At 42.1% G+C, this 12,533-nt stretch overlaps 1 protein-coding gene across 9 annotated transcripts in view; it reads left to right on the forward strand.

Moving 5' to 3' along the window:
• Positions 1-12,533, forward strand: part of robo2 (roundabout, axon guidance receptor, homolog 2 (Drosophila)) — a 245,935-nt gene that overhangs the window by 226,813 nt on the left and 6,589 nt on the right. For 5 of the 9 annotated variants that reach the window (XM_031863437.1, XM_031863444.1, XM_031863440.1 and 2 more), the window contains 5 exons: positions 504-776; positions 1,782-1,907; positions 5,753-5,912; positions 7,882-8,145; positions 9,066-9,283. In XM_031863437.1, the coding sequence (XP_031719297.1) occupies positions 504-776; positions 1,782-1,907; positions 5,753-5,912; positions 7,882-8,145; positions 9,066-9,283 (1,041 nt within the window). The remainder of the gene's footprint in view (positions 1-503; positions 777-1,781; positions 1,908-5,752; positions 5,913-7,881; positions 8,146-9,065; positions 9,284-12,533) is intronic. The other 4 variants (XM_031863442.1, XM_031863443.1, XM_031863445.1 and 1 more) reach the window with 1 other exon arrangement.

A 12,533-nucleotide genomic window follows, 5' to 3' on the forward strand; every position in this document is an offset into this window, starting at 1 on the left:
CTAGCTCGCGCTCTCTCTCTCTCTCTCTCTCTCTCTCTCTCTCTCTCTCTCTCTCTCCCTCCCTTCCTCAGTCGTCACACATACACACACATGCTGAACAGCAGCATTATCCTTCATGTATATGAACAGAGAAGGGAGGGGAGGGGAGTGAGATATCCACACATGTGGAGGGGGAAACGGGACACCAGACTGGGATGAGTTTTTTTTTTTTTGTTCTTGTTTTTTTATGAGAAAAACCTGTGCTGTTTATTAAGATGTAAGCTGACCTGAAAGCACATAGACTCAGACTGCATTCCCAACACACTCCAAGACCACATGCACTTTAATCCCAGGTCACTCAAGGCCTGATGCACAGGGATAGTCCTTTTCTCTTTAAAAGCCACAAAAACAAACAGAAAAGTGTTTATTTAAATACCCTAGAGTTCCAGCTGAGCTTAACATTTGTTTTAGAGGACAGCTATATTGTAACTATACTGTAAACTCCATCCCTTCTTCTTTTCCAGATCTCCCCAATGGGCAAGGGGATAAAACTGGCACCATGCTCTCAGATGGAGCCATCTACAGCAGTATCGACTTCACCACCAAAGCCAACTACAACAGCCCTGGCCAAACATCCCAGGCCACTCCCTATGCCACCACCCAGATTCTCCACTCCAGCAGCATCCACGAGCTGGCTGTGGACTTGCCAGAGGCTCAGTGGAAGGCCTCACTCCAGGCCAAGCAGGAGATGGCAAATCTGGGGTACGCCTTGCCTGACAAGAACTCCTGCAACAACAGTAAGCTTCTCCAAGAGATAGTTTGCTAATAGAGATTCGTGGGGATGCTGTTACCCTCGTGTGTGAGGTTCAGCAAGTGTAAATAGAATGTGTACGATAGCGTTCCCTAGAGATTATTCTTATCCAGCGACAGTGAATTTAGCCAGATCACAAGCCACACAATTACAGTTGGAACAAGACGGCCATTTGGAGTTTAGACTTTTCCACCAAAAGTCTCTGAAGCCTCCCAAAAGCCACTGTGGCTTGAGGGAGGTTGTCTTGAGAAGAGTAATTTTCCCCCAGCAGACATCCTCTTGGTCACTCTCCAAGGTTGAATAAACATCTCATGAAGGAGTAGTGTAGTTAAGTCATCCATCCATTTTCTTGCTGGGTTTTCATGATAGTACCACTCCTCCTTCAGTTTCAGAATAATTGCCAATCCATTTTAGCTTGACTAATGTTTAAGAAAATAATCCAAATTAATTACTGTAGATTTGATGCAGGATTTTTTGAAGCCGAGTGGAGTTTCATGCTATTGGTGTAATGAGCATTCCTCTGCTGTATTCTAATGCATATTTATGATATCTTTCTCCAACAGTCTAAAACAGATTCATTGTAGTTTTTGCAGTCCTTTAAATGCAATGAATCCTTAAAAACTACATTTGTAATTCTCCCTGTCATTATTTTAAGAAGTATGATCACATATGATTATGTATGATTTCTCTCTTAAGGGCTGCAAATATTTAATTAAAATCTTCACTCGTCACTAGTTAATCTAATTGAAAATTGATTTCAAGATTGGCATTATGTTTTTCAAATCAACAACAAATAAATTGTGTCCGACAAATATCTGATGCATACAAATCAGAAGGTGAATGAAAGGTTGAATATGTGCACCTTGTTGAATGTATGACTCCCGAATATGTCCTGCTTGCTTAATGCTCTAACTGCATGCATGCATGTGCTTGTGCTAACTGCCAATCACCTGATGCCACTGTGATTTTTGCCCTTTAACCCCCACTGTAGCCCTCCTTTTCATTCCTGACTACCGATTGGCCGAAGGATTGTCTAATAGAATACCACACAACCAATCACAAGATTTCAGCACCACCAGCTCTCACAACAGCTCAGAGCGAAGCGGCAGTCTCTCAGGTTGGTTTACGCAGCAGAGAATTTCGTAAAGCAGACTGGGACGCTCTCTGGGGCTCTGCCGCTTGACTTAATAATTGACTGATGCCTTAATCGCTTTATTGATCTGTTATTTGCATGTACTAACCTGACATCCAAGAAGAAAAATGTACACAGTCCCTCTTCATCACCAGAGATGCTTTGCGCACTTAGCTCCCACTGCTTACAGTTCATTACATTCGAATTATTAATGCTCGATGGATACATTCTTTGAAAGTGTTTTTTTCTAGTTATATGGGGTTCTGAATACGATAGCTTCAACGGTTTGTAACCACGTTGTGCTATTGAATAGGAGTCAACAGCTTATTGAAGCATAAAGGAACTATCTACAGTATATCGGTGCAAGTGCTAATGCTGGGTTTTTGTCATCAGTGCCGGTCCTTGTAAAGGCTTTGTCTCTCACTGTGTGAGTGAGCAGACGGGAGTAGGGGCAGAGGGAGTCTTTCAGACAGAGTGGACTATGTACACACACACACACACCATTAGAGATGCTTGGCTGGTTAAAGTGGCAAAAATACCTCCCTTTTTCCCTCTTCCCCTAATGGCGGCTGACTACACTAAAACCCATGTTCAGAGAATTACAATGTCATTTATAGGACACCAAGGCAGCCCTCTGCCTGCCTCCCCTACACTCTCCTCCTTTATCTAGTTACAAGCCACTGCCTTAACTGGTCTGAAATTCAATGCTCGAGCACACAGTGGGCTGGAGAGAGAGGGATGTGAAGTGGCCATGCCTTACAGGCAGATTCTTTTGCCACAGACACGCAGGTCACTGAGGGCTTTGACTGGGCTTGGCACATGTTCGAGTATAATTTCATGAGATGAAGAGAAACATAATCAACAAGAAAGATCCCTGTAATGTATAATATGTCAGACAAAATATACTTGGAAAGAATGGCACGACATTGTGGGCAATACACTTATTCACTTTCTTGCTGAGAGTTAGAGAAGGAGATTGATTCCGCTCTAACCTCTGTACGCTAGTCAGTAACCTCTTAGCTTAGCTTAGCAACAGCTAGCCCGGCTCTGTCCGTCGGTATCAATCGTCTCATCTAAATCTGGGCAAGAAAGTGAGCATATTCCCCTAAATGTTGGAACTATTTCTTTAATTAGTTTATGAGTTAAGTGAATGGAAAGAATATAAGTGCGTACAGTGTGGGGATATCGTGAGGGAGACGGATGGATGTCATTTGATGTATAGGAACAAATGTATTGTTATAAGACTTCACCTGGGTCAATACCCTTCCACCTATAGACCCTAGTCCATATGAAAATCTACAATAAGAGGAATGTTTCCGGTATAACCTTTTGTTAGCTAGTATCTATTTCAGGGAGTTTGGTGAACAGCTTTGCACATTTAATTGAAAAATGTATATATATATATAAGACTGAAGAGATAACAAGTGGACATCTGTATTAATGATGCTTTAAAATCGAATTAATTAACATAAGATGTGATATTCATTCGACCCGTTGCTATATTGAACATTAGATAAGCACTAAAATTTGAAAGGGGAGAAAAGTTGGAAGTTACAGTGCCTTGCTCTCCCTCTGAGGAGATGGAAGGAATAATGAATGTCAGGTCTGAATGAGGAGAGCAGGATGAAAAGGAACAGAAATAGAGCAGCTTTCATGGCAGCATGGATCTCCACTGGGGACATGAAGCTGCTCATTAAAACCCCTCTTAGTGGAGGGGAAAGGGGTAGCTGGTGTTTTCTGTGTTTTCTGTAGCAGTTTAAGACCCTGAAGACTCCACACTTCCCTCACACTCCGACTGTCTATGAAGCCACAACGTCCCTGATTATGTGAAGTCCATTGTTGTGTGTGTGTGTCCTGTTGTGCTCCCGCACGCTCCATATACGTTGCATCTCACCTCATTGTGTAATATGTCGCTATTTCTATATTTCTTTTTAAATGTGATGATACATGACTTTTTGTTATTTTTGATGTCCTTCTTTAAATTATTCTCCCACTCATAAGTTATATCTGGCTGCATAGTCTTTCTCGCGTCTTTGCTCTGTGGCTTTCCCCCTTAGCTCTGGCGCACCCAATGAAAACAGAGCAAGCTCAAGGCTATGCAGCCCTACAGTTATAGGCTGGGAGTGCCCAAACCTTGGGTATAAATACCCAACGCTGAATCTATATTTAGTATGAGTTCCCCTTTGAAGACAGGCCCAGTTTTGCCAGAGGAGATGGGTTCACTGTGTAATTCCTGTATAGCTCCTAGCCACAGCCTCTCTCTCTGTATTTTTCATATTTGGGGTGAGCTGTTGTAGTGCCAGTGCCAGACCATATTTCCCTGGAAGAGGCTCATTTACAATATTGATGGCTGGTCTTGTATGGAGAGACTTAGGATGATAGAACAATCATGTCAGCTCACCATTTATTGGTAAAAGTCAAGCGTCGCCCAGAGGTACGATTAGGAAATGCAATTACTTTCAGACTACACTGTGGTGCTGCGTGCCTTGGGCTTACAGTTGTTTCTTTTATTACTTCTATTCTTTATTAATCTTATTCTGACACCCCTGCCATCTCTTCATGCCTGAGCATTGTTACCATGCTCATCTTTGAAGTGCTTTTGTTCTTCTTCCTGCTTAGAGACTCTGATAATAGTATCATAATCAGACTTTTCTCGACTCATATTGTGCAGAGTTTCTTATATCTCTGCCATCCGGCTTCCATGAAAATCAATGGAAATGTACATTCGATTATTATTAGATTACATTAGAGTGCATGAAGTTACACTGCACAAGTTGCAGTATTGGTATTTTTTTGTGCCAGTGGGAGAAAGTGATTACAGGCCTTTAGCAGCAGGCTAACCGACAGTTGTCAGATACAAACGTGTTCAACAGAGTTTCCAGGAGGCACTGCCGCAAATTGATTTATAGATGCTAATACTGTACAGTCTTGTTTTCTTCAATCTTTTTTATCGACAAATTATTCACAAAAGACAGCTCTGAAATGCAGTTGAAGTTATTGGAAATAACTTCTTTTTTTTTTATATAAGATTATTTTTCCATCAGCATGTCTTAGTTGTCAGGAATATGTGCATACTGTATATACCTCAACTTAAAAACAGATTTGGAATTGAAGTCAAATGTGTTTTAAAGAAAAATAGGTTTCTTCCACTGTGACCAAATTGTAAAAAGAACCCAGTATTGACCTGGCTGGCAGATTTATAAAGATGGATGGGACAGAGGAGAATCTGGTGTTGGAGGGATATGAGTGGAAATGGATGGGGTTAGCGGCTCTCCGGTGTAATAAAAGAAATGAAAGTAGTAATAGACTCTCACTGAATTCCATTAGGGACACACTGACACTACACAAGCCATTCATTATGATGATGCTGTGAAGAGAGATATTTCATTGTGAAACCCAAAGCCTGTTGTGAAAGGGGACATTGAGGGATGGGTGAAGCACAAAGGTCTGCCTCAACCTCGTTTACTGCCGTTCTCTCCTGTTTCTATGGAGATTTGAGGCTTTTCAGTCAATTAATCAATGGATGCAAGCTTTTCATCCTGCAACCTTGAGCTTTTCTATGTAAGCACTGACAGACAGGAGCCCATTGAAATCTTGTGTTTGAAATTGTGTACGATTTTCTAAGGGTATGTTGAAACTGAGTCCTAATTGATCTGTAATCTAAGTAGCATGGTTGGACTAAATTGAGTTTCGGCTGGATACGCATTTGTCACACGGCAAGAGCAGCTACTGTAATTTGCAATGCTATCCAACTTGTATATTAGCTTTTAATTGATTTTCTTTTACAATGTAATTTTTAATGACTCCAAATGCAATCTTTCCTTGTGTAGGTGGAAAGGGAGGGAAGAAGAAGAAGACCAAGGCTAGCTCCAAACCCGCTAAAGCCAACGGATCCAACTGGGCCAACGTTCCCCTCCCCCCTCCCCCTGTTCACCCACTCCCAGGCACTGAGATGGACCATTATCCCAATGAACATCATGACGGAGGAGGGTATGTCTACTAGGGCTTTAAACAAATATCAATACATTATTCGAATGTGAACAGTGTTCAGTGCAGGATGAAACATGTCGGATGTTGCAGTTTTTTTTAGTTTTACCTCATGATCAGATATTAAAGCCCGGCACATTGCGCAACTCGAGAGTAGACAGGAATGTGACGAGGTGAAGTTAAAGACCACCAACCAAAAGTGAATGCAAGGTGGCCAAGAGAGCTTTTCAGATTTGTATCAATATATTTAGCATTTTTTTTTTTTTCAAGACAATTTAACTCTCATCTTATATACACAACCTTCAATTGGAAAATCATGCAATACGGCCCAAAGCAATGCTAATGTGTGTATTCCTGTTGTTGATACCTTCGATTCTATTTCAGTTAGCTAACCCTATTTCCACCTAAGCCCCTCCAACATCCCCAAAAAAAACAAAAACAGAATTGTTTTATTCTTAATTTGTGAAATAAACAGACACAGATAGTAGCTTTGTACACCCCCAGTGTCTACTCCCTGTACATCATAGAGATTGCCATCTCTGTTGTATATGCACTTGAGCCTGCGTATTGTTGTCATTGTATGTTTCGTCCTCTGACTACATCAGTGGCTGACAATCTAGTGTCTCGCTTGCTGGAACAAAAAAGATAATGTTTGCCAACGCAAGCAACACCACGCATTGCTGTGTGCAATAACAGGGTTCAGCTCTGTTTTCTCTGCAGCTAATTACTGTACTACTGTACATCTGGAGAAAAGTGAAGGATCAATGTCTCCGCAGGCAGCCAGATACACACACGTACTCACTTACACAGGCTTTCACACAAAAAACTCATATACAGATGGTTGCACATCAAAATATTTGCTGATCCTGTCTGCAGTCTATAGGAAGACTTCATCATTTGGGGAAAAAAAATGGAGGATAAAAAAAAAAGAAAAATGTTCGAGCAGTCTCCTGCTGCTTCTAGCGTGTAGACACACAGATGGTTTCAGATTAATCTATTTGCTGAATTCCATAGTGGGGGAAAAATGATAATTGCATTGTTTCATAAGTGAAAAGCGAGAGACAGACGGACAGATTGGGGGATTTATACCAGCACATTGTTATCCCTCTTCGAGTGTAAACTAGATGTAAAAAGCTGCTGAGTTCTTATAGATGTTTAAAGCAACGCTAATATTTCTTTAGTTTATCGATACACTAATTACATTACTCTTTTTATTTAAATTTCGTCTACGTAATCCAACAGAAGCTTAGACATACTCTACTGTAGGTACAATGTAACAGAGGCTTATTTAAGGGATGCTGTGTGTGTCACTCTTTGTTCCAGTAGGTGTTATGTCCTCTTACTCCCACTTCCAGAGTGGGAGAGTCATCTGCTTTAATAGGCTATCTGGCAAATGTAGAGTCCCGTGCACTGTAAATCTGAGGCTGCTCTTAATGGCTGCATATTAAAACAGTTATGTCCTATGGAGTGTGCACTGACAAATTTCTTTAATGAACATTTTCTTTATGGCTAGTATTATTTCAGCATGTATAAGCACAGCTATGAGGAAGTGAAGCATAACTACCTCCATAATTCCACTCAGGACTGCCGTATAAAACATCATTTTCAAAAGTTGGACAAGGTCACAAAGCTTTATGTTTAGTACAGAAGAATTTCTCTTAAGATATTTTTAGATTTTTATATTTGTTTTCAGTAATCTTAACACTTTTGGAGAAAATGACAATATCACAAACATTAATGTAGTTCTGTTTCTGTCCATGTATATTTTCCAATTTATTTTCTCATCAAGCATAGCATTTAAATAATGAGCTGTGTTTATGTGAGATGCATTACCATTGTTGTGGTGACTTATATTCTTCAACACAGATGTTCACAGTAGAGCTGAAACAATTGGTTGATTAACAGAAAATTAATCTGCAAATAATTTGATATTATTCTACATCAACATCAACATCTCTTCTTCTTACATCAGGTATGAGAGTGATGGTTGGGGCCCGCCCATGCCCGTGCAGACTTATCTTCACCAGGGCATGGAGGATGAGCTGGAGGAGGAGGAGGAGAGGGTTCCCACCCCGCCCATCCGAGGGGTTGCCTCCTCCCCAGCTGCTGTGTCTTTTGGACAGCAGTCCACAGCCACCCTTACCCCTTCTCCTCGGGACGAGATGCAGCCCATGCTCCAGGCCCATTTGGATGAGCTGACCAGAGCATACCAAATGGACATGGCAAAACAGACATGGTAAACATTGCAGTATTAACTATCTATCCATCCATCCATCCATCTAAAAAGATATATTGTTATCGATTATAATATATGTGTTGTTGTCATTTTGAAATGCTTACTGTACATTCTGTTCTGCATGTATTACTGCCAGGATTTATTTTGGTCCTGCAGTATTCTTCATGTCAACTATATGTGCAGTGGAGATAAACCCATTAATCATTTCATTTTAATAGGCCCATGCTACCACTTAGGCGACTACTATATTTTGCTCACTCTGAGAGACACAATTTCAGCCCCACGGTTGTTTACTCCCCACCCATGCAGCACATTCCATTGTTGTTGTGCTAATGTAAGTCAGATGAAGGCCATGCCTCATTCTGTCGGCAATGCAGAGAGACTGGCATTCATTCATAATCGTGAAAGTGGGGGTGGGGGTGACAGGGAAGGTTTGTCAGGAAGGAGATGTCATGTTACCCAGTAATGACTATGTTGGTTAGAGAGCATCTCTGACAACACCAGAAGGCCAGTAATTACAACCAATTCCCACTGCAAACTGCGTCAAAGACATTGCACTGCTCAAACAAATGCGCCTGTCAGCAGAGCGGGTTGCCACTGAGGTGACAGCCATGTGTCGACGGGCCTGGAGAGCATGGCTTTGTACCATCCACAGCAGCAATTAGCGGGTCATTGTGTTAGCATGCAAGCTGCACTGTAGAATTAGTGGAATCGTCCAACTTTATTCATCGCTTCACATATGAAAGAGGTCTCTAAAATTAGCTCTGCCCTTCCACATCCTTATTTTTCCGCCTTCCTGGGGCATAGAAACTACTGAATATTCCCTTTATTCTCTTTACATTCATCATTCCTCCACATTCCTTGATAGGTTCTGTTTGTGAATTCCAGTAGAGTAATCTGCTGTTTCTTTCTCTTCCCAGGCACATGCAGGTAGGCTCTCTTCCTCCCCAGGCTCCAGCTCCTCCAGTGGGCTACGTGTCGAGCACAATGGTTTCTGACCTGGAGACTGACCCGCCTGATGAGGATGAGGAGGAGGAGGAGGAAGAGGAGGAGGATGAAGGCTATGGAGCCAGGCATCCCCGCGGCATTGAGCACACACCAGGGTCTAGCATGGACAACCTGGACAGCTCTTTAACAGGTGAGGTGGATTCTGAATTGTGGCTTTCGGGGCGCTTCTTTGCTGATGTACATGTTTGTCAACCATATTGTAATGTATTCTAATACAGTATTTTTGTGCTATATTTATGTATACATTCATACAGTTAAATAATGTTGTTATTCTTTGTTAAAAGCAAAACGACTACGATTGAATTACTTCGAATGGGAAAACATTTAATTGCCATTGTTGCTACATCTGGTCTCACAATGAATGGATTGTTGTTCCTGACATGTTCTTCATCAGTCTGGTATGCGTTCATCTTTATGTGAACATGCTTACTGAGTGTCCCTCAATCAAGTTTTTTTCAGCACTTTTGGCAGACTCTGGGGAATTATAATTATCCTTTCCCAAAAAAAAGAGATAAGGAAGTCCATGAATTTTAAACAGGATAGTGAGAGGGAAATCAAGTGGAGGGAGAGGGGCTGTGATTTAACACAGCACCGGAGCCAGCGCCACCCATATCTTCTCGAGGAGATTTGAAATACATTTCACGTGCGACCTATTCCATTGCAGACTAGAGACACCATTTCCATTTTTACAACTCACTGAAAACTTTTACAGCTGCATGTCAGGGGGACATATGAAGGGCATGACATTGCAGCTGCAGAGCTGGGTGGTGGACTGCTGCTGTCTTACTGACCAGGCAACGTTATCCATCTGTAAAACTGGGGGGGGATATTTCTGAAAAATCGGTGGCCTTTGGCTATCATGCACTACAAGGACAAGTTGTGATAGCAAATGCTGGTGTGGTGGAACTTTGTGTGTATCGGGCCTCCAATGAAGACCCAGAATACTACAAACTTGATCCATATTGGGAAATTCATGGGTAGAAATAAACGGGGCGCAAGCAGTAAATATACTGTATCTCAAGGTAGAAGAGCTGAGCCAGTTGAGAGAGAAAGCATGAAAATAAGAGGGTTGACAGCGCTGCTTGTTGGTCTGCCCTGTCGGTGGCAGCCCTAAAGAGTAGTTTTCCATGGGGTGATGGAACAGTGGTTTTGGTTACGCTGACACATGCTACTTGCTGATGTATTTAGAGGAATATAAAGCAGCAACTGGGCCCTAATCTCCTGCATCTCTCCTCCACTGTATTCCTCTGAAGACAGCACTATTTCTTCTTATCTCTCTGCAAGTCTGCCTCACATCCGATCGTTTTACAACACAGACACGGTTCCAGCTCCAGGGTTAGCAGGAGGATAGGGGAAACTGCTGAGATTTATTGTGGCCACCATTTTGAGGCTATACAAATAGGCGAGGGTGGGAGTGAGATTCCTGTCGAGCCCCTGATTGATAGATTTGTCATTGTTTTAATAACATGGAAATAGGTCTGTTTTCGTAATGTTAAAAATAGCCACCCTTCTCCTCTGGGGCCATGTTTCTCCAGCAGATTGTCTGCACAGGCTTTCCAATGTGTTTTCTATTCTCTGCGATAATAAAACACTTTTAAGTTAAATGTAAATCCTGATGTTGTGGTGGGTATTGCAGATCTACGTCTTGCTTGAGCCTCAGAGATGAAGTGAACACATATGTATCACCTGGCTTTGTGTCTAGATGTTATAGGTTGTGTAAAGCTGAGATGTGGTAGCAGCGAGGCTGTTACGCCCACTGTTCTGGCCGATTACCCTCCCATAAAGCCTTGCCAGGTTTGTGAGGAGCAGGGTCACATCTCCTTAAGGCAGGTAGAGACGCCTGCTCGTCAGGGGGAACGGTTTTCCTGCTTAACGACATGCAGATTAGGGTTCCCGTCAGTGTAAATCAGATTTAGTGGCAGGAGGGACCTGGGCCGGGTTTTACTGCCCCCCAAACTATCTCCCATTTACTGGCCTTACTCTAACAGTGCTTGGAGCATGAGAGGTGGTAGCCAGTGGTTTTTAGAGTGCATGGCTTGGCCCATTGCTCTGGTTCAAGACATGATAAAATGACGGATAGTGCAAACCTTTGTCTAGAGCTACGAAAACTTGATTGAATTCTTTATCAAATTATGTGACAATGATCATAGTTTGATTGGACTGCTATTTCTGAGAATAGGAGTGCTCCAGAGGTGCAGCAGTAGAAAATGTCAGTTAGTGCAACTGAAAAGTCATTCTGTGATGTGATTTGCTGAGGCAGTGTTCCTTCGCCGAGCCGGAGGAGTTGGAAGCTTCAGTGAATTGGCTGGCACTGCCTGTACTTCAATATCTGCTCTGTTCTTTGTGGGAGGATTGAACCCAGGGGAATTGCTGTCTTTTTTTTTTTTCATAGGAAAAAAAAGACTCTTAGAAAAGAATTTCAAAGGAAATATATAGGCAAGAGGGCTCGAAGTAGTTACTGCCTTGGATTTCAGTTAGCGCTGTAAAAATGGGTTGTGTAAGGGGTTCTCCACCTTGTGCAAGCTTACATTTTATAGAAGTTACCATTAATCTGTGAACATTTCACTGCAATAGGAGTGAAAATCTGTTGCAACTTCAGCTGTTGAAGGTGCAATTCCCTCAAGTCATATCCAGTGACTGAGTAACCACCTCTATAAGACATATAGTTTAAGATATATATATATATTGAACTGTGCCAACTGCCGTGGCTAGATTAATGCCATCTTTTTTGTATCACATTGACCTTTTAATATATCCTGCTGATAACTTTTTGTCCCTATCGCTCCCTCTACAACCTTTACCCACACACCTCCCCAGATCTGTGTTACATCAGTCTGTTCTGTGCGAGGGAGAGATAAAGTGTGGGAGCAGAGCATTTGGGTGTGTGCCACTTGAGCAAAGTCTGCCAAACCAGTCCCACTGAAAGCTGTCACATTAGCCTACTGTTCTGTGGTTTTGCTTGCCAAAGTGACATATTTTTTATTGGCAGGCTGATATTTCTTTATTTAAAGTGCCGGCCTTACTTTTTACATGAATATTTTCATCATCTTCAAAGCCACACTCTTGAGTAAACCACAAACCACAGCAGCTATAAGTGAAATACCTTAATGTTGTCTTAAACCTCTGTTCTAGAAAATGTTGCAGCTTTGAGATGGTGGTGGCTGTGCATTTTCAAACAGGAATAAAGAAAACTGTATGTGCATACCACCAGGTGTTTGATTTGATACACTGGTTTGCGGGATGCTTCGTCTGTGTCACCTGAGGCAGTATTTTAGTCTGCGCTGCACAGGTGCGCTCATTGTTCTTTATCAAAAGAGGAGCAGAATTGGTTGATGCCTGTCCTGCTGTTCCACTGTGTACGTTCTGGTGTGTGTGCATGC

Source organism: Anarrhichthys ocellatus, unplaced genomic scaffold (assembly GCF_004355925.1).
Source record: "Anarrhichthys ocellatus isolate YVR2014 unplaced genomic scaffold, GSC_Weel_1.0 scaffold29, whole genome shotgun sequence".
Classification (NCBI taxonomy): Eukaryota; Metazoa; Chordata; class Actinopteri; order Perciformes; family Anarhichadidae; genus Anarrhichthys; species Anarrhichthys ocellatus.